Here is a 22,102-nt window from a genome sequence, read left to right on the forward strand (position 1 = left end):
CACAGTGCCACTGTTTGGTTCAGCACCAAGGGCCAGACGAGCTCAGGCATGTTCCATCTGCAATATTGGTATTATTGCAATAGAAACCCCAGGCAGGAGGAGCAGCCTGGGTGAGCTCCAGCCCAGCCAGGTGCTGTCACCCACCGGAGCTGCCCTGACACCAGGATGGCCACACGGTCACACACGGCCTCTGCCTCCTCCATGTAGTGTGTGGTCAGGATGGCTCCCGACTCCTGGCTTTTCAGGGCATCCCGGATGGTTTTCCTGAGGATCAGAGTGAAAAAAAAATAAAATAAAACAAAATCCAACACTCCTAGAAATATAATTTGTGGTGGTGTTTGTGGGTCCCCAGGAAGAGGGAAGAGATGAGAATCTTGACTCCATGTTTCAGAAGGCTGATTTATTAGGATATTATATTATATTATATTATATTATATTATATTATATTATATTATATTATATTATATTATATTATATTATATTATATTATATTATATTATATTATATTATATTATATTATATTATATTGTCATATCATATATCATATTGATGTATTAAAACTCTACTAAAATAATAGAAGAAAGGATTTCATCAGAAGGCTAGCAAGGAAAAATAATGGAATGAATAATAAAATCTTGTGACTGCTCACAGCCTCAACACAGCTGGACCTGTGATTGGTCATTAATTAAAAACAGCCACATGAGACCCATCAAAGATGAACCTGTTGGTAAATCATCTCCAGGCCACATTCCAAACAATCAGATAATTATTGTTTACATTTCTTTTCTGAGGCTTCTCAGCTTCTCAGGAGAAAAATCCTAGCAAAGATACTTTTCAGAAAATATGTCCATGACATTCATCGTTCTTTGTCCATCTAAATGCCTTTTTCCAAAAATAAGAACAAAATTTTCACGTGGAGCAACTTTAGATTAATGAGCACACGGAAATGCTTTGCAATAATGACAAAAAATACTTTTGACTCAAGTCTCTTCATGAATTCTCCCAAATCCCATTTAGGACTGTCCTGAATCTTGCAAAAAGGATGAAGGTTAAATAGTTTTTCATCCCTGAGTTAGAGAGAGACAAGAAATGTATCTTCCAACAGAACCATTGCAACGTGAGGGACAGCACCATCTGTGGATGGGGTAAAACCCTTTCCATGTAACTTTTAATACCTCCTTTTGGCTTCCCATCCCTTTCCCATGGTGGGAACACCAATTCAATGTAGTAGTTCTGGTTTGGTAATTCGAGATTTCTCCAATTTTGAGATTTTTATGGCTAATGAGTGTGGTGTAATTACTAATGCACTCACTTCCTTCTGTGAGGTGGGATTAGGAGGAAGGCAAAGTAGCCTCAAAACTTTAAAAGGGTACAAAGAAAAGTAACTAAAATAAAGAGTAAAAAGAATCAGAACAAAGCTTTCAGAACACTTCTCTTTATACATTTTTTGCTGCTCACCAGACACAGCGCTGCCCGTTGGGATCCATGCCGGTGGAGGGCTCGTCCAGGAGCAGCACGGAGGGGTTGCCCAGCAAGGACAGTGCCACGCACAGCTGTGACACAGAGAAGGGACTCAGCCAAACCTCCTGGCACTGTGCCCACACACAGCTGTGGACAGCACCTCCTCATTCATGGGAATTGTGCTTTATGAAATGGGGGTTTGGGGAAGGCTCATTTCCATCACCCCACCCAGCACGAGGCATTCCCAGGTAGCTCAGGGCACAGGTCGGTCCCTCCACTCAGAAAGGGGAGTTTTAATTAGTGTTTGAGCATTGCAGTGAGCCAAAACACACCTTTCTGCTTATCCCAGGAGGCAATTTTCTGACTTTTTTGTTTAAGTAGTCTTGAAGCTGCAGAGCGTTCACAATTCTGCGGGGGAAATGAAAAAAGAACATTTTTATAACTCCAAATCAATACTCTCATCAAGTGTCCCCAAAATGATAAGAAAAAGGAGCTTTTCTCCCCTTGCTCTCGACTCCTGCTTGTTTTCATTAAACATTTATTGCATTACTAAAATGCAGTGACTATTTGAAGCAGAGTGCACTGAAGAAGCCACAAGCTCTTTTCTAAACCCATCACCAGTGTCAACAGCATTTCAAATCCACTCCCCTTGCCAGTGTCAGCTCAGCACCCTTTCTTGTGGTGCCAAACTCTAACCTCAGAGATTTCAGAAAAGCTGCCTAAAGATAACATTCTTAAGAGGACATTAGTGATAAATTTATCCCCACCACACAAACTCAGGAAAATTGGAGTTTTTCTAAACCCTCTCACTAAATCACAGCACAAAAGCACTTTTGCAGCTGAGTTTCCTGATTTCTTTCCAGGTTTCCTCTGTGAATTTGACTCTCTGGTCCCCTCCTCATGACTGAGGGGTGGAACTTGGACCATCCCAACCCTCCATGTGTGAAAAATGCGTATTTCATGATTTGCTTTTTGCAAATATTATAATGAATATTATATGTGTTATGTTAGAAAGTTATGCTGTAGTCGTGTGTTAAATATAGTTTAGGTTACAACATAATGTTAAAATAGAAACTATGTATGTGAGATATTTTTTTAAGAAAGGAATGAGGGACTTGCACCAGATAGCAGCCACAGGACACCTAAATCTTTTAGAGAAAAATAATTTATTTCTCTCTTATCAGAAGAAACAAATTTCTTCCCACGTCATTCGGCCATGAAGATGCTGTCACGGTTCAGAGGAAGAAGCTGACACTGACCAGACAGAATCCTGTGTTTGAGTGGAATTTATGCATCACGTATGAGGTGTATGAATATGCAACAGGCTGTTGTTTTTAAGGGTTAATCCTCTGTTAACGTGTGTACGTTTTCGGGCTTATTTTGCCCAGAAAAGGTACCCAGTAACTCTGTTCTATTGCCTCATATTGTCCTAACCCAAATTACTATTACTCTAATTATATTATTATTTTTATAACCATTTTATTACTATTAAACTTTTACAGTTTTGAAAACGAGCGATGCTTTTCACACGTGTACCTGCGCACAGCAGCAGCCGCGTCCTCCCGGCGCAGCCCCTTGACGGCCGCGTAGATCCTCAGGTGCTGCAGCGGGGTGAGCTCCAGCCAGAGGGGCTTCTCCTGGGGGCAGCACCCCAGGAACGCAGGAGCCTGCTCCAGGGAGCCTCCTCCATCTGCCCTCTTCATCAGCAGCACCTGCACAACCCAGGCCGGGCACTGTCCTCTGGCACAGCACAGGGGCCGTGCTGGGGATTTTCAGCAGCAGGGTGGGACTGCTGGGATCTGCTCCTTGAGCTTTTGTTCAGCCTCAGTGCGTGGTTGGGACAACTGGGAGAGCGCAACAGCTCGCGTGCAGCCAGCAACAGCCAAAGATTTCTCTGTTACAGAGCATTTTAAAAAGCTTTCTGGACAACAGCATTTGCTAAAGCTTGCAGACAGTTGTTCTAGGCAGTCACTGGCAATTGGAAGATGGCAACAGCTCACGTACAGACAGCAGCAGCCAAGGATTTCTTTGTTACAGAGCATTTTAAAAAACTTTCTGGCCAACAGCACATTGCTAAAGCTTACAGACAGTTGTTCTAGGAAAAAAGCACATTAAAGTACACTAAAACAACATTAAAGTACACCTGCTTCACACAATGCTGGCTTGTCTGCTCTCTATTAACAGCACACAATATTCCAATACTCAGCTTAAAACCTTCTACTATAAACCTTAAAACCTGCTACCTTTATACTCTAAAAACCCCAATTCACATGCTAGGCATATTTTATTTTTCTGCAGTCGTAAGTTCTATCTTAGCCAAGCCTAAAACTCAAACCATTGTTTCATAGCCTTGCTTGCTGTACTATTGTAACTTTTCTACTTTCAGACTCTGCAGCTGCAGCCAGCTCTGAGTTCTCTGCTCTCTGCTGCCACAGCTTTCTGGAAGTCTTCTTACCTTCACTACTTTTCCCACCCAAGGGGTGGTTTAGGGGAGATTATGGGGTTTTGGTGTGGAAACCCACAGGGAAGGAGTGATTTAATACTAAATATAAATATAAATATAAATATAAATATAAATATAAATATAAATATAAATATAAATATAAATATAAATATAAATATAAATATAAATATAAATATAAATATAAATATAAATATAAATATATATATAAATATAGCAGTTAGGGCAGATGCAGCAGCTTATCAAAATTAGCAGTAGCTCACCATCATCTTATTGATACATTATTTAATTTAATAGCATGATGGACTCAATTAAAACCCTGATCACCAATAACGCTCTGACAAAAATTGCAGCCTTGATAAAAATGACAGCTTAGCCTAGGTGCAAGGTTTGGATTTTTGCCATGGGCCCATCCCTTGTGAATCCTACCTGCCCAGCAGTCAGGGCTGTCTCTCCAGTGATCATTTTGATAGTTGTGCTTTTCCCAGCTCCATTGGGTCCCAGAAGTCCTAATACTTCTCCTGCAACCGATGCACAGAATTTCTAAGGGCTATTCCCCATTCAACAAATATATCATAAATATATAAGAATAATCATAAATATATCATAAACATACAAGAAATATATCAATATATACAGTCCCACAAAAGAAAAAATAGAAAAGGAAGCATGCTAATATCAAAGATCATATAAAATGAATGTTTTTATTGTATAAAATACACACTCAGAGAGCCCATAAGATTTCAACTTAAAACTGATGCTGTGAATTGCTCCCAGGAGCCACTGCTAAAGTGGTCCCCTCTCCCCAGCATCTTTATTTTATCTTTATTTTAGATAATGGACAGTCAAAGGCCATTAACAGGATGCACCATTAACACACCAAACCCAGACAGAAGGTGCTTTAACAACAGGACAAATAGATTTGACCTTTCCGTCCTTGCTCAGGTAACTGAGAATTAACTCTGGGTCCAACACAGGTCTGGCAGGACAGTCCCAGTTCTCACCTTTTTTAACACAGAAAGAAAGGTTTTTGGTGGCTGTTTTCTTCTTCTTCTTAAAAAGTGAGCCAGTTTGCTTTATTTTATATTCCTTGCACAGATTGCTGGCTATAATGACTGATTTCTGAAAGTGAGGAGGAAGGAACAAGATTAATTTATTATCTTGGCTAGCATCAATCCTTCAGTGATTTTTTTTCCTTTAAAAAAGGCAGAAAACCTTCTGAAGATCTTTGTTTTATAGTTTACCACAAATATGAGGTGCAACAGGACATTTTATTATCCAAGTTCCTTTAAAGAGCTTTCTTTTCCTGAGGGAACCCACCCTTTTGGAATTTTGATTTTCCCAGTGAGAACAACACAGCCAGAGCCCTGCCCTGCACAGGTTTGTGTTTTACCTGGTAGAAAATCAAACAAAACAAGAAGGACAACACTCAGGGGTACCTCCTCCTGACTGGGAGCCACCAGAGCATTCCTCACTGCTTCCCTTTCAGCTCTGACATCTTCATCTTCCTCCTCGAGCTCCTTGGGGTGCTGCTGGCTGCTTTCTTTTCTTGGAGAAATCCTGAAAAGCCACCAGGTTCAGCTTAGGATTTTGTTCTTTACCTCTGTTCTCCACCAGTGCGTTTTGGATAAACCAAAGAGGGGAATTTCCCTGGGATTGAATTTATAGAATACTATAATGATTACTCTTAAAATCATCATCATTATTGTTATTGTTTGGGATGGTGATGATAATGATGACATTTATAATCTTTGGTTTTTACCAAAAAAACAATATGGTACATCCGACAGCACAGGCAACATCCTGTGGAGTCACTACATAACTTAAAATACTGTTTTATATTATTTTTATATTATTTTTTATATATTATATATTTTGCTGTTTTATATTATCACATCACTGCAGTATTTAAGGGGCTATTGAAGTCATCAAAAGATCACCAGTATTAAAAAAATATATTTAAAAATAGGGACACAAACACAATGTTTTCAAGAAGGAGCAGTGGGCTGGGAGTTCAGATCTCATACGTGCATGTGTGTTTATACAAACCTAAATATGGGGTCCCTTCTCAGCACTGCTTTTCCATATTTTAACTCCAAAAAGCGAAGAAGAAGAATGAACAGCACAGAATGGATGTAAGGCTGAAAAACAGAGGTTGCCACATTAACAGCCTTGCCTTTCCTCCCACCACAGCTGGCGCTGAGATGGTGGCAGTGCTATAAAATACGTGGGGAAAACAGAATGTGTGAAAATGGCCCATTAACACTGAAACTCTGGGTAATCAACACTGCAGAAAGCACTAAGGGCAGAAAAACCCCAATTCATAAAATAACAGGACAGCATGAGGTGATCTGGGCTTATTTCATTTTGCGTTCCCCAGTTCAAAGGTGTGAAATTATTCTAGCACAGTGGGGAAAATGTCATCCAGACCCACCCAGAACCTCCTCCTGCTTCCTCATAACTGAGGAGGGGCTTTAGGATATGGTATTTCCTCATGGCAGGAAGGAATGATGAATCTGGCTCCATGTTCTCAGAAGGCTAATCTGTTATTTTATGATACTATATTATATGAAAGAATGCTATACTAAACTATACTAAACTAAAGAATACAGAAAGGATAATTTCAGAATGCTAAAAAGATAATAATGCAAACTTGTGACTCTCTCCAGAGCCCTGACACAGCTTGACCCTGATTGGCCAAAGAGTGAAAACAACTCACAGCAGAACCCAATGGAACAATCTCCAAACACGTTCCACATGAGCACAACACAGGAGAAGCAAATGAGATAAGAATTGTTTTCCTTTTTCTCTGAGGCTTCTCAGCTTCCCAGGAGAAAAATCCTGGGCAAAGGGATTTTTCCAGAGAATGTGAATGTGACATTAGGAGACCCACATTCCTAAATAAAAGCAATGTTAAATGTTTTCTTACTGCAAAGATAGCAATCAGTACATGACTGCCTGAAGCCCAACTAAATGGCTCAGAGTCCCCCAGCATCTGTAAGAATAAAAAAAATACTCAGTGAAGAAGTGTAATTCTTTAGTATCATTCTGTTTAATGCAGTAACATTCAGAAATGCTTTGAAAATCTGCTAAACTCCTGACTTCCCCCAGATGAAGAGATACAGATGTTTGGCTTTGGGAACCCTGGTCCTACACCAGAACATGTCACAGCTCTCCGTACATAGAGCAGATTCTCCTTCCAGATGTTCTGTCCCAGGAAAACATTTCTGCTTTGGGTCCCAGTGGAGAGGAGGTGAGTGGGACAGGACAGAGGAGACTTCACCCCTCAGTAATTTATCATTTATCAGCAGTGTTGCACATAGCTGGGGGTTTTGTTAAATTCTCAGCTGACTTTCCACCACCCCCGTCAACTGACATGGAGTAAAGCCCCTTGTGAGTATTCTAAATTTTAACTCGGGGTTTTTTTCCATGCAAAGACAGATCCGTGGCTTCAGATTTTCTCTTAGGATTGGTCAAGCCAAGCTGATTGACTTTGTGCTTGCTCCATCCTTGGCATTGTCCAAGGCCAGCTTAGATGTGGCTTGGAGCAGCCTGGTCTAATGGAAGGTGTCCCCTGACATGGCACGGAGTGGAAGGAGATGAGCTCTAAGGTCCCTTCCAAACCAAACCATTCCATGATTCCATTCTATGACTCTGCATGGAAGGAATTAAGAGTTTTTACCTAATCCACAGTCACAGCTGCACAAGGAGTCACCCCCAGCCCTAATGAGCAGCTGGAAAATGAGATCTGAGCTGAAAGAGTCGTTTAACTACGCGCTCTGGAAAATCCCACCCAGGATCAGCCTTCCCAGCCTGCAGTGTGTGGTTACTCCCAGATTTTGGGGCAGTTGCCCCCAGATTTTGGTGCAGTTATCCTCAGATTTTGGTGCAATTACTGTCAGAGTTTGGGGCAGTTATCCCCAGACTTTGGGGCAGTTACCACCAGACTTTGGGGCATTTACCATCAGATTTTGCTGCAGTTACCCCCAGGTTTGGGTGCAGTTACTGCCAGACTTTGGTGCAGTTACCCCAAGATTTTTGTGCAGTTACTGCCAGACTTTGGGGCAGTTACCCCCAGACTTTGGTCATGAGGACCCAGGACTGTGTTTCAGGCCTCTCCTTGCCCAAAAGCACCACTCACGTCGGAGTCACTCCCAAAATCGAGGGCAAAACCCATCAGGGGGTACACAGGAACCAAGAGGGACAGAACGTAGAGGGAGACGGGGTGGCCCAGGGTGTCGATGATGTTGCTGATGATAACAGAAATAAACCACACCTGAAAATAAAACAAGAGGGCGACTCAGCTGATGGGAAGGGTTAAACTGCTCCTTAAAACTGTGTGGGTCTAGCTCTGCTACTCCCTGTTGAATTTATAGAAACGGATAAAAAACTGGGGAAGATGAGACACAGAGAGGGCTCAGGAGATTCTCAGCTGTCTCAGTCTGAGGGCTGGCTGCTGCTTTGGGCCAGCTGGGGAGACTTCTTCCCAGGGACAGGGGTGCTCCAGGCAGACAAGTCAAACATGGGATCCCATCCTGTTCATTCCCATCCCAATCCATGGCAATAATCCCCCACCTTCCAGGTCAGGCTAGCCTGGTGGGCCCTGTCCCAAAACTTTACACCCCTTGGATGTGGGGTGTCAAGCAGAGTGATAAATCCATTTTTTGTCTCCATTCCTGCACCAGTTCAGGTTGGATCCAGGTATTCCCCCATGTAACAGCAGGATTGTGGCAGCAGAACATGGTGACACAAATTTAATACAGAATTGGCTGCTATGAATCATACCCAGGTTTTTGCTCCACATCTCTGCTTGGTGTTTTGACATCTAGCTCATCCTCAAGATCTCAGCATGCCTGCAATCCCTGCAGTGCATTATCCAGCCATGTGCTCACCATTATCAGGATGAATGACCAAAGATCAGAGCTCCATCCTTTGCGAAAGTTGAAGGAGATCAGATAGATTAAGAGAACGAGGGAAATTCCATGACCCAACATCCCCGTGACCTAAAGGGAAAAAAAGGTTTTTGTTGGAGAAAATGGAGTGAGGTAAACCACCAGAAACCCATCTATAGCAACAGGGAGCAGTGGAAATGATCACAGAGTAAGATCAGGGCTTTTAGAAATTACCACAGTTTTACTCTGAGGTGTAAAGAATACATTAAGGCAAGATTTATTGCCTTTTATTTCCAGCTGGAGAAACCCAAAGGATAGGAGGTGAAACAAGAAGGTCAGTAAGAGGACCAAGAGTGTTCTAGCATCATCTGCACCCAGAGCGTCTCAGCTGCCCCCATACAAAACATTTTCCCTCAACCCCTTCCAAGTAAAGCACCAAGGACCAGAATGGGATGTACCAGCACAAAGGTGATGCTGGCACTGCCAGAAATCTTGTTGCTCACGGCAAACGGGAGCCCAAACATGGAGAAGAGCAGGATGCAGCAGAGTGGGATGTCCACCAGTGCCTGGCCACACCAGTAGGCCGAGGGAAAGAGCCCCGAGATCCTCAGCTGGGCACGAGCTCCCACCTGGGAAGGCACAATTTTAAAGGGTAGTTTATTGCCCATGCATGGTTGGCCAACTGCACCCATGGGAATGGCCCCAGGAAATGAACAGGGAATAAAATCTGTCACTGTTGTGATTCTGGGGTAAAATTCAACCCCCTTTTGTCTTTCAATATTTGGTGCTGGCTGCAAAACTTCTCATGGGTCAAAACACCCCAAGCTGCCAATCACAGGGCTGGGCTCAGTTACCTCAGAGGTGTTTTCCAACGTAAATGATTCCGTGGTTCTGCACTCAAACATCCTTCTGGCAGTGCAGTTGTGATCCCTTCTGCCCACCCCAAACCTGCCCCATCCCAAGGAATTTACCTTGCAATCCTGCGCGTAGCCCATGGCAAAGTGAGGAGGAAAACCAGGGAATAACAGCAGCGTATAAACGAAGTACACGGACATAACATAATCCCAGTATTTTGGATTGTTCATCTGAAAAGGGAAGAACAAAGCATCCGCGGAAAATGCCTACAATTCATTTTACCATTCATTTTACTGCATTTCTCATGGACTACATACAGGGCAGTGTGAACAAAAAGAGGGATTTGAAACCAAATTTGGGAAGGTTTTCCCAAAGCAGAGCCATGCAAAGTGCTTGCTGGTGAGGATAGATGGGTGGTGCAGGACACACTCCTCCATCCCAGACTTGTGGGGAGCTCCCTCTTCCACCAGCTGACAGGCCAAAGCTTGAATAACGTGCTGGAGAGAATAAAGAACCGCCTGGAGAAACCCTCCCAGCCACCCTCTCCACCCAGCAGCCCTTGAGACCCACATGGGAAAAATCTGATTTTCCTGAAGGCAAACGTGGTGGTTCCAGAGGCACCGTGAAGGAAGGTGGATTTACATGTGATAAAATCTGATTAATTAGTGAGACTTTAAATGGTTTTCTGACAGTTTCTGGCTTCACTTACAGAGAAGAAGGGGTGGCTCCAGACCTGGATGTGCCTGGTGGAGTTGAGGGACCTCAGCAGGGCGTTGCTGATGACGTTCACCAGCACTGGGAAGCAGTTGACAGCCTCCAAGTGGCACAGCACGGTGAACCTGTAGCTCTTCAAAGAGCAGGAAAACAAAGTGAGAACTCCTGGCTTTTCTCATCTGCAGGGAAGCAGTAGAAAAGGAGCACACCAGGAAAATCCAGCCCTGGAACAGCTTTGCTTATGCCTTGTTTGCTAAAAAAAAAATATTACTAGGTATTGGAATTCTGTATTGCTGTGCTAAAAATTTATATTTTGAGGTGGAGGGTCAGGGAGATAAGGGCTCCTCTAGCGTGGACTTTACTGATCAAAACATTTCCTAATTTTTGTAAGTAGTAAATTTTTGTAAATAGTCAACAGGGCCATCCCACAGGGAGAGCTGATGGAGGTACCTTGCTTAATTATTCAATTGTTGTGAGGAGACTGGAGGGAGAGGGGAAAAATCGTCACCTGATCTTCGCGGAACAATTGTAGAGCGCCGTTGTGTTCTAGCTCCTCTGTGATATTTTCCTCCTTTGCTATTTCCACTGTAATATCCTGGCTCTGGAGCAGATGGACTAAGTCATCAATGTCTGTGCCTGATGTGAGGACCAAAACCAGAGGAATTATAACACTGGAAAACAAAAGAGTCTTTGGCGATTTTATTTTTATTTTTATTTTTATTTTTATTTTTATTTTTATTTTTATTTTTTAATTTATTTATTTTTTATTTTTTATTTTAAATCCATTACCACCAAACAAAACCAGAAGAAATCTAATAACCGCGGGGATCAGCCAGCACATGTGTGCTGGATCATTGCACGTTAGTTTTTGGGAAGTTAATGGATTTGAGACTGAATTTTTGCATAGCCTCTCCTGAAGTGCTATAAAATGAATTTTTTGCACTTTTGGACCTGTCTGATGAAGATATCAGTGTCATTCTCTGGCTGAATAATATGAAATATCACGCACTCATGGGAATGTTGAAGGTGAAACTCTGGAAGCAGCCCATTAACTTGACTCAGCATGAGTGAGCCTGGAGTGTGGTGCCTGCTTTGAGGACCCCACACTCTGAAATTGCTTGGATAGAGACCTGGATTTGTGGCAGGGAGAAAACCTTATCTCCATTTTGCACATCTCCCATCAGGGTCTCACCAGCTGCTGAAGCCACAGTAGGTTTTCCCCACAACCCTCTAAAGACAATCCCGCCTCCCTTGTTAAAGCCTTCATCCCCTCCTTGCATCCTCCTCATCCACACCATCTGCTCTGTCCTGCGCTTTCCTTTGGAGCAGCAAGAAGCCAGAGCAGGGGAGGACGAGGAGAAGCCTCTGCCCTCACCTGTGTGGTTGTAGAGCAGGAGGGTGGTGGTCTCCAGGTGGGATTTCCTCCCCAGGGGCAGGAAGTACCGGGCAGGAGAGAGCTGCCAGGCACTCACACTCTGCCAGCCTCCCAGCACGCACAGCTGCACCACCAGAGGAAGCAGAAAAACCACATAGAGCAGCAAACTGCGTGAAGAAAGAGATGAATAAACAGTCTGAAAAGAGATATTCAGCAGAAATGCCTCCAGAATGCATTTGTGTGCTGGAAGTGGTGGATGATATTCAGATTACCCAAAGCTCTGTTGAAAACTTTTGCCAATTTTCATAGAATATTCTGACTTGGAAGGGACCCACAATGATCGAGCTCATGGCCTGGACATTCCAAAAATCCCACCCTGTGCACCCCTGGGAGTGGTGTCCAAACTCTCCTGGAGCTCTGGCAGCCTCGGGGCCGTGACCATTCCCTGGGGAGCCTGGGCAGTGCCCTTGGGGGAAGAACCTTTCCCAAAATCCAACCTAACCCTCCCCTGACACAGCTCCAGCCATTCCCTCAGGCCTTGTCACCAGAGAAAATTTTATTTCCAGAAGTCTCAAACCTTGATCATCCACCAAATGATTCAAAATGTAGCAGGGAGAGAACCTCAGATCCAGACTGCTGAGGCACTGCTCAACTTTTTAGGGCCATGAAATGCCTTTCAGACTTCCTTTAGATACAAGTCTCTCATAAATCAGCATCTTCCTTTAGTTCCTTGTACCCTACCAGGAACTCCAGCTTGAACACCAGCAGGGCCAAATGAGTTCAAACAATCGGAACATGAGAGAATTTAAAAAAAAAAAAAAAAAAAAAGAAAAAAGTAGAGGAAGCCTGAAAGCACTCTCTGTACCCACTAACTTATTTTAAAACTTCCTCCATTTGACATATAAGTATTTCTAAATGATTCTTTTATTTCGAGAGAAAATGGGTTTCTCTTGCATAAATTATTCAACATAGAAATGAAAATGCACAAAAGGGAGATTTTGTGTTACTGGCACTGGAAAGCAAAAATCTTTCCCCTCCTCTGAGTGCAGATGACCGAGATCCTTCCTAGCCAAGACCTCATACCAATTAATCCAAACTCATGGAAACAGGGGTGTGGAAGTTGTCTCCCCTGGTGTGACCTTGTCCAATTCCAGACCTCCAGGAGATAGCCCTGTAGCAATGGATTTGAACAGCTTGGGCTGCAGTGTGCTCCAGCCAAACCACTCTCAGTTGTTCTTGTCAGAGCCCTCTGGAATTCATCAAGGTTACTGGGACATAAATTGTGCTAAATTAAGAAAGAAGAGGCTGAGAAACAAAATGCCAAGACCGCAAGAACTAGATAAAGGCTGTGAAAAAAGTGAAAGTCAGTGAAGCACTGGACTGTAACCAACCACACATCCTGAAAAGTGCAGAGCATGAGGACAAGATAGAGGCACCAATCAAGAAATGTGCGATTAGCGTGCAGTAGGGTTAGAATGTATAAACAGAGCATAATGTAAACAATAAAGTGGCTTCTGCTCAGTCACATTGGTTAATTGTCCAGGAGTCCTGCTGTCCTGCAGAACCCCCTTGGGACTTACATGGACCGCAGGTTCTTCACCGAGCTCTTGAGCTTCAAGAAGTGCGCCCGTGCCATGGCAGAGACCTGCTGCCTCCAGAGGGCCAGGCCCTCCACTGATGCCATCCCGGTGTCTGAGAGCAGCAGGGAGCCTGGCCCGACCTCCTCAGGACATCCTGGGGCTGCTTCTCCCCACTCCTCCCCAGGGACGTGCTCATCTGCAGAGAGTTTCCACATGCACATTTATGTCCAAGATTACAGAATGCAGGGTGTCCCCGATGTGGGGAGTGATTGGCACCTGACTCCATTGATTCAGAATGCTGAACAATTGCTTTATTAAACTATTGTCCTGGATTGTCAAGCAATTTGTATTCTATTTGCCAATGTATGGCAGTTGTTTTCTATTCAGTGGGCAGTTTTCCACACCCACTCCTCCCTCTGGGGAGACATCTGCTGATAACAGCTATTGAATGTCTCTGCATGGCTGATAAGAACTATAGCATCCCATTTGGAGATGTGAGCCCAGAGGGAGGAGCCAAGCATTCCTACCTGGATAGAATCTGGAGATTCTGGAACACCAGCCAAGTATTCCTACCTGGATAGAATCTGAGATTCTGGAACACCAGCCAAGCATTCCTGCCTGGATAGAATCTGGAGATTCTGGAACACCAGCCAAGCATTCCTGCCTGGATAGAATCTGGAGATTCTGGAACACCAGCCAAGCATTCCTACCTGGATATAATCTGGAGATTCTGGAACACCAGCATGGCTTCTCCACTGGATTTCCCAGAGGAACAGCAGCTGCCTCTTCTTACCCTGGATCTTCAGAGGATGACTCCACCCTTCTCCAGGATCCCTGCTCCAGCAGAACCACCCCTGACACTGCAGGAGGGCTGCAGCCACAATTCCAATGGGACTGCTGCCAACACCCTGACCCACAGGGTGTCAGGTTGGGTTCTGACCCTGTCAGTGTTGTTTTGTTTTACTGCATTGTTCATTTTATCTTTTTATTTTCTTCCCTATTAAAGAACTGTTATTCCTGCTCCTATATTATTTTGCCTGAGAGCCCTTAAATTAAAATTTATAGCAATTTGGAGGGAGGGGGTTTACATTTTCCATTTCAGGGGAGGCTCCTCTCTTCCTTAGCAGGCACCTGCCTTTTGAAACCAAGACAATACTATACTGTAATAAAGAGATACTATACTACAAAGAACACTAAAGAAAAACCCGTGACTGTCTGAGACAGCCAGGACACAGCTTTGAGTGATTGGCCAAGGAAACAAAACAATCCTCAGCAGAATCCAGTTGACAAATCCCTCAGGTAAACAATCTTCCTAACACAATCCACATGTGCAAAGACAACAGGAACAGAGAATAAAGATAAGAATTGTTTTCTCTTTCTCTGAGGTTACTCACTGCCATTCCCAGGATATTTCCTTGGGAAGTGGGTTACTCACTGCCATTCCCAGGATATTTCCTTGGGAAGTTGTGCCTGCCTGTTCTCTATGAAGAGAGCTGCAGCTACATAAGACCAGCTTCTAGGCTGGGATTCATGAAAGTTTAAGAGGCACCTTTGGAGGTTTCTGCAGAGGAGCTCATCTTTGGCTGCGGGTTGTAAATGGTACCTTTTTGATTGTCCATGGCTTCTCCCTCCAGCCTCAGGAACACGTCCTCCAGGGTCGTCATGCTGACTCCATAGTTGATAATTCCCTGCTCAGAGCAGCTGTCAAGGCCTCTGAACAGATCTGGAGGGCAGAGATAAAATAAAGGTGTTAGCACAGATATCCAGACCACTCTGGCTCAGCTGAGCCAACCTGACTGGAGCATCTCCAGTGACAGAGAACTGCCAGGACACAAAGGTGTGGAGGAAAACAAAACTGCCAGAGCCATCCTCATGGAAGGTGTTCTTCTACTTAGCACCAACATTTCAAACTGTTTTCACCCTCTGTGGGATGGCCAGGCTTAAGTGATGGGCACAGTGGGTGAGAAATGGGCATGGACCACCACAGGTTGTGTGGGATTTTCTCTGATCTCTGTCTTTTCATTTAACAGAAAGAGAACTGAACTCTCAGTAACACACGTGGCCCAGTTTAGCCTGCAGGGTTTGTCACTGCAAACAGTAGAAAAGCATTTGTTGCACAGTTTGACCTTAAATGTATGATAAAACTGTGGGGAAAACGCAAACTGCGATGGTTTTGAAGTCCTGATGTGACTCCTGTAAAAAAATCTCCCTTTGCATTTCTCCTTCCACACATTTGTCTTTTTTTTTCTCTGTATGAACAATCCTCAATTATTTGTATATACATTACCTGGGAATTTATTAATGTTTTCTAAAGGCAGTTTATATCTCAGTTCATACTGGCTGTGTCCTGAGAACGTGGCATTGGGGATGTACCCTTTCACCAGAGATGTCAGATTCTCCAGGTCACAAGACTCACTGACATGGATCCTGTTGTGTGGAAAAAACCACAGACACATAGGTTTGGAATAAAAACAACCCAAACCCACCGAGACAAACAACATCCACCATTTTATGGATGCATAAAAAGGAAAGTCCAGAATTCTTCATTCATTCCCTGCTCTGGATTAATTAACCCTAACCCTAAATCTTACTGCTGTTTCAGTTAATGGAGCTGGATTTTAATGCAGGCAGTTTGTTTGTTTTGTTGACATCTGCTCTAAGGTTTCATGAATTCTGGTGTCCCCTTGTATTTGCATGTTGCCAGGTATTGTTGGGGCTTAAGGAGATACCTTAAATGATAGCAAATCCCCCAATTCTTCTTCAGGAACAGAGAAGAGCCAACACACTTCAGCCTCCCGTGCGAGATAAAAGCCTTGCGGTCTGGAGAAAGGAAAAGCCAAAGGAATTTCTAGTGCAGAGCAGCTGCTGCCATCTTTTGGGGCTTTGCGCTGCTGGGTTATCTGTAGTAGTGTGTTTTTATGCTTTATAATGGTTTTGTCTTTGTATCCCCTTATTTTCCCCAAATGGGGGAAATTTTCCCCAGATTGTATCCCCTCCCTCTACCTGTGTAATCATCCCCAAATCCCCGCCCTGGCTCTCTGTCAGCCACTCAGCATCCCATCCCCTCCATCCAGAACTTTTGGTCTAGGACGTTGAGTGATTAGCCAGAAGCTAGGGGTCAGCCCCCCAAGTGTTACCCCATATGCTGTCCTAAATGTCCATTCCCCCAGTCTCCCTCCCTTAAGTTTCCTTATTGGTCAGTAAATGTTATCTACCTTCAGTTTCCACCTCCCTTTAAATGTAACCTTGGCACCTCTCCCAGGGCTCTCACCAGCAAGCCCCTTGGGGTTTGTAAAGGCTCCCCAGAGCTCCTGAAATTAAACCTTGGATTAACCCCTGCTAAGAGTTGACCCCTTCATCTTCTGCCGTTGTTCCAGGGTCTCCTCTGCTGCAGGAGATCAGCCTGGCTGTCCTCCATACCCCAGGGGATGGGGATCAGCCTGGCTGCCTTCAATACCCCTGGGTTATCTGTTGTAGAGTGTTTTTATGCTTTATAATGGTTTTGTCTTCGTATCCCCTTATTTTCCCCAAATGGTTTGCCTCAGATCGTGTCCCCTCCCTCTACCTGTGTAATCCCTCTCCTTTGCTGGGATCATCCTAAATCCAGGCTGACGGGGATCAGCCTGGCTGCCTCCTGTACCCCCAGGGTATGGGAGAGTGCCCCCTCTCTCCTGTCCCCTGTCTTGGGGCTGCTGGTGTTCCCTCAGTTATGCCCCAGGGGTGCCCCAGCAGAGCTCACCTGCCAGGATGTCAGCCTCGTCCATGAACTGGGTGCTGAACAGGATCACCCTCCCCGCCCGCTGCTCCCGCAGGAGGCTCCACACGCGGTGCCTGGAGAGGGGATCCAGCCCCGCCGTGGGCTCGTCCAGGAACAAAACCTGCAGGGAGGACGGGATCAGACATTCCCCGTTGCTGGAGTGGTGGTGTGGCTTTGGGGTTTTGCGGAAACCAAGAGCACTGGGAATGTTTCTGTGTCTGCCCTGGGGTGCCCTGACCCCCAGGGAAGCTCTGAATTTGACCCTCATCCATGGAGAAAGTTTCCTGGACTTCAAGATAGATGGGAACCCACAAAAGTGTGGAATAGATTATAGAGAGCAGTGTAGGTGCATCACTTGGTGAGAAATTGAGGTTTTGGGATTTTTAGTGTGTTGTGGATGGCAGCAAGATGGAGGGCACAGGGTGTCATCCTGGGTTTCTTCTTCACACTTCCTCTTCCTCCTTCTTCATGGGTTTGGGGGGGCATTTTGTAATTGGGTGGAAAAGTCCCCATAGCAGGTTTTTGGGGATCAGTTATTGGGTTAAAAGGGAAATAATCTAGGTGTCAGTTCTTAATTGGATAGTTTAGCATTAAAAGACCTTGTACCAAGATGTTGTTGGCCATTTTTGAGGTGCTTTTCTAGCGCGTCGAGCCTGGTGTGGACGGCGTGCAAAACTCTAGATAACATAACAATAAACAAGAACCTGAAGACCGAAAAGATCCAATGCATCTCTCTTTCCTGACACAAGACTGCTCCAGGAGGGTCTCCCGCGAAAGGGGAGCCCCAGAGAGGGCCAAACCTGAGTCCCAGAAGTCGGGGAATTGGCCACAGGTACCCCGACAGAGTTTGGGGTTCTGAAGGCAAGAGACTCTGGGCATCTTTCAGACAAGGGGGCTGTGAGAGCTCAGGGAACTCTGTCTGCTTCAAAACTTGGCTGGCTAGGTGGGTTATGAATTTAAAAAACAAAAGAAATTATGAAATTTATTCATTCTAATTATAGGCACTTTAAAGAAGTCAGAAATCCTAGAGCCAGATTCATGCCCAAGGTTTTAATTATGCTGGACCTGAGTATTTCCTACATCACAGATCCATGCCTGCTGCTTTACCTGGGGGTTTCCAAGCATGGCTATTCCAATGGATAACTTCCTTTTCTGTCCACCACTCAGTTTTTCAGCCGGAGTGTCTTGAATGTTGCTGATATCCAGCAGTTCCAGAATTTTTTGCACCTAGAACAGCACAAGGATGTCCATTCTCAGCAGCCATTGTCCTTCCATCCTTTATTAGGGGAGATTTAGATTTAAATTAGCCATCAGAAGGAAATTATTCCCTGTGAGGGTGGGGAGGCCCTGGCACAGGGTGCCCAGAGAAGCTGTGGCTGCCCCTGGATCCCTGGAAGTGTCCAAGGCCAGGCTGGATGGGCTTGGAGCTTCAATTTTCAGAAGATCCAGGTGGAATCTTTGACCTTCCCAGTGCAAAAGGAGTCTCTGTGGAGTGGTGGGGAACACACTCACCTCTTGCTCCACCTCTTTGGACTTGATGCCCTTGATTTCTGCAAAGGTCTTCAGGTTTTCTTTCACCGTCAGGACCTCAAACTGCGTGTTGAACTGCGGGCAAATCCCAACCATCCCCCTGATCTCCTCCCGGTCTCCCATTTCAGAGAGTTTGTAGTTGTATATGGTGGCAGAGCCTGTTCATGGGGATAAATGGTGTCCTGGATTGGAAAGGCAAAATGTGGCTGGGGGTAGCAATATTCTGGCAATATTCTATTGACATCTCTTAGAGGTGGGGCAGTTCTCTGCTGTTCATTGGGCAGTTTTTTCTTTACCTCTTCTCAACCAATCCTCCCTCCAGAAGATCTCTTCTGCTCATGGGCCATTAATTATTAATTATCTTCTGTCCATGGCCAGTGAGTGTCCCTGCATGGCTGAGCCAATCCCAGCATCCCATGGGGAGATGCCCCGCCCAGGGGAGGAGCCAAGCATTCCTACCTGGGTACAATCTGAGCTTTGGGACACCCCAGCAGCCTTTGCCCCCTGCATTGCCAGAGGAGCAGCTTTCTGCTGCCCTGCATGGCCAGAGGGAGCCCAGGCCCATCTGCAGCAGCCCTGGAGCTGCAGAGGAAAACTCCCCCCTTGTGCAGGATCCCTGCTGCAGCAGAGCCACAGCTGGCACTGCAGGAGGGCTGAGCCCCCATGGCATGGGCTGGGACACCTCCCTGACACACAGGGGCCAGGGCATGGTCTCACTCTGTCAGTGTTGTTTTGTAATACTGCATTTGTATTTTTATATTTTCTTTTAATTTTAATTTGTTTTTCCTAATAGAGAGCTGTTATTCCTACTCCCACATCTTTGCCCGAGAGATCCTTAATTTCAAATTTATAACAATTTGGAAAGAGGGGATTTACATTTTCCATTTCAAGGGAGGCTCCTGCCTTCCTTAGGAGACACCTGGCTGTTCAAACCAAGACAGTGGGATGAGGGGGAATGAATTGACCTTTAGAGCTTTTGGATCAAGGCCACCCCATCCCAGCCTTGTCCTACCTTCTGAAGGCAAGCTGAGCCCACTGAGCACGTTCAGCAGCGTTGTCTTTCCAGCCCCACTGTGGCCCAGCAAGGCAGTGATCTGACCCTCATAAATGTTTAAAGACAGACCTAGAACAAAAATAACTATCAAGTCTTGGAGAAATGAGGTTTGTGTTGCCCTCCCTCACTGTCAAAGGTACAGAAGTAAAAAAGTTCAAGAACTAAGTGATAATAATTAGCCAAAAGACACTGAGGGGGGCAAAGCTCTGCAAACATTTAAAGGCATAAGAAGTTGGTCTGTATTTATCAGAAAAGACAGAAATAAAACAATTTTAAAAAAATAAAATATTTCTTCTCTTTAGTCTTATTAAAACCAGCAAATTAGTAAAAACTGAACAAAATAGTGATCAGTAATCAATTAATATTTGACATAAATTTTCAAGCAATGCAAACTTTTTTTTCATTGACTGTTTGCTCAAAGGTGTCTCCTTGTCTATAGCAGGAATCAATCCCACAGCTTTCATACCTCTTAAAGCTTCTGTCTTCTTGTCCTTCTTCTTATAGACTTTTTTAATATTGTGGAGCCTAAAAGGAAGGTAAAGAGGTTATTATTTGGGGATTTCTGTAAATGCTTTTCCATGCTTCCCTTTTACATTTTTATGGACCTTAGGTTACAATGACAGAAATGGCATGAAGAAAATAAGAAGTGCTGGGAAACAAAGCTGAGATTTAGAGGTTTGCCAGGCTCTGTGCCCAGGTGTGAACATCCCAGTCTGGCACCAAAAATGGGGCACCAAGGCTGGCAAAGACAGGGCCAAGCCCATTGCAACACTTTCACAATGGGTTACCCTCTTTATTCTCCCTTTTGTCCCTAAAGAACATTGAAAGTCCACAACAACAAAAAAACCCCAGTTATTTTTTAACATAAATTTACCTAAATTTCACCTTTAGAGACCAGTCTGAATTGTCTTTTTATCTCTAATTTTTCTCTGTGAAACAAAATGTTTTGCAAGAGCCCCACGAACATGGAAACAGCCTCGAAAAGTCCAACCCAAGCTGATGGAAGGAGCAGGGAGCGCTAAAGCAGACACAAGCAAGCCCTTCTCTCTGAACCTGATGGCCTCTTTGCCCAGGAATTCGGGGGACACAGGCTCCACATCGTCCCCCAGGAGCTCCTCAGGGTTTGCTGTGGCTCTGGGCACGTCCCTGCTGGAGCCTCTCCTGCTCTTCATCCAGTACGCGGCCTTCAGGAAGAACAAAGGAGGGGCTGGGATCCCATATTTGCCTGCCAGGAAAGCAGAAAGATGGCCTGACATCAGCCAAAGGCACAGCCAGGACACCATGCTAGGCTAAACTTTAAGGAGCTTCAAATAGCACAAAATTGGTGCTTTTTTCCAGTCAACCCCCTGCCAGGTTTGGAGCAGAAGTAGAGGAGACAAGAAGGGTGGCTCAAGGGAATTACGTCATGAATTCAGTGGTTTTGTAATGAATTGAAGTATTGTCCTACACATTATTACACTATAATCTCATAATTGGAAAGAAAAAATATTACATTTAAAATGTTAAATATTTTGTTGTTATTGATTCTCTGAATCTGGCATGTGCCAGAAACAGAAAAATCACTCCATGACACCATAAATTTCTTTTAGCCCAAACCTTATTTTGGTTGAGTCCAAGAAAAGAGCAGCCCATCATTTCCTTGATATAGCCCATGCAATCCATGTAAATAGAAATAAATCATTCCCACCTGGCAGAATTTTGTCGAAATACAGAGCCAGCAGCATGTACAAGACTGAGTCAAACACCAGCAGTATGTAGGTTGAAAATAAAAAGTATGCTTCCTCCATAAGGTTGGAAAAAGAGAAACCTATTCCATATTTCTCTAAATCAAAAATCTGAAATAAAAGAGGAAGAAGAATAAATTTCAGGCTGGAAAAATATGCAGATGTTACCAAACTATGGATGCAACTCTGTTTCTTGACCCAGAAATCATCTGCAGTACTGACCAACTGTTTTTATTTTCTCTCTAAAGGGGAGGTGGAATGAATTAACTCCATGCAGAGATCTTCATGCTTTTATCCAGAATTTTTCATAACAATCCAGAAACAGAAGAAAATATCAGAGTTTTAGAGGAGATCAATTAAAAAAAACCTGATATGGACACTCTTGATGTGATAGAGTCACGACAAAAGTGTTATAATTTACATAATGATTGATTTAACCATAAGGCAAATTAACGAAGTCAGTCCCTTTTTCTGCTGCTGCAGAAATCTCCTCTCCCAGGCAGATTTCTAAAAAATATATATCAAGAAATCAAATATTAGATTACCAGAGCTAGCAAGAGCTGTGCAGCTCTGACTAATGGAGAAGTGGGAAATGGATTTCTGCAGGGTGGGGATGGAGGAAGGGCAGCAGCAGCAGGAATCCATCCAGAGCTGCATTTGCACCGTCCCTGCTGCCAGGAAGGAGCAGGGGAAGGGCTG

General features: G+C 44.3%; 1 protein-coding gene across 2 annotated transcripts in view; it reads right to left on the reverse strand.

The window, feature by feature from the left end:
• Positions 1-22,102, reverse strand: part of ABCA9 (ATP binding cassette subfamily A member 9) — a 31,802-nt gene that overhangs the window by 2,643 nt on the left and 7,057 nt on the right. For both annotated transcript variants that reach the window (XM_063175553.1, XM_063175554.1), the window contains exons 9-35: positions 21,367-21,514; positions 20,733-20,904; positions 20,146-20,204; positions 19,638-19,748; positions 18,608-18,783; positions 18,203-18,322; positions 17,078-17,216; positions 16,068-16,158; positions 15,626-15,765; positions 14,942-15,061; positions 13,339-13,534; positions 11,759-11,925; positions 10,892-11,019; positions 10,379-10,516; positions 9,786-9,899; positions 9,273-9,443; positions 8,815-8,925; positions 8,064-8,198; positions 6,852-6,917; positions 5,972-6,063; positions 5,362-5,482; positions 4,927-5,044; positions 4,352-4,443; positions 2,998-3,173; positions 1,794-1,869; positions 1,459-1,553; positions 145-264 (exon numbers count right to left, since the gene is read on the reverse strand). In XM_063175553.1, coding sequence (XP_063031623.1) covers positions 145-264; positions 1,459-1,553; positions 1,794-1,869; positions 2,998-3,173; positions 4,352-4,443; positions 4,927-5,044; positions 5,362-5,482; positions 5,972-6,063; positions 6,852-6,917; positions 8,064-8,198; positions 8,815-8,925; positions 9,273-9,443; positions 9,786-9,899; positions 10,379-10,516; positions 10,892-11,019; positions 11,759-11,925; positions 13,339-13,534; positions 14,942-15,061; positions 15,626-15,765; positions 16,068-16,158; positions 17,078-17,216; positions 18,203-18,322; positions 18,608-18,783; positions 19,638-19,748; positions 20,146-20,204; positions 20,733-20,904; positions 21,367-21,514 — 3,392 coding nt within the window. The remainder of the gene's footprint in view (positions 1-144; positions 265-1,458; positions 1,554-1,793; positions 1,870-2,997; positions 3,174-4,351; positions 4,444-4,926; positions 5,045-5,361; positions 5,483-5,971; positions 6,064-6,851; positions 6,918-8,063; positions 8,199-8,814; positions 8,926-9,272; positions 9,444-9,785; positions 9,900-10,378; positions 10,517-10,891; positions 11,020-11,758; positions 11,926-13,338; positions 13,535-14,941; positions 15,062-15,625; positions 15,766-16,067; positions 16,159-17,077; positions 17,217-18,202; positions 18,323-18,607; positions 18,784-19,637; positions 19,749-20,145; positions 20,205-20,732; positions 20,905-21,366; positions 21,515-22,102) is intronic.

The sequence above is a fragment of the Melospiza melodia genome, chromosome 24 (assembly GCF_035770615.1).
Source record: "Melospiza melodia melodia isolate bMelMel2 chromosome 24, bMelMel2.pri, whole genome shotgun sequence".
Taxonomy (NCBI): Eukaryota; Metazoa; Chordata; class Aves; order Passeriformes; family Passerellidae; genus Melospiza; species Melospiza melodia.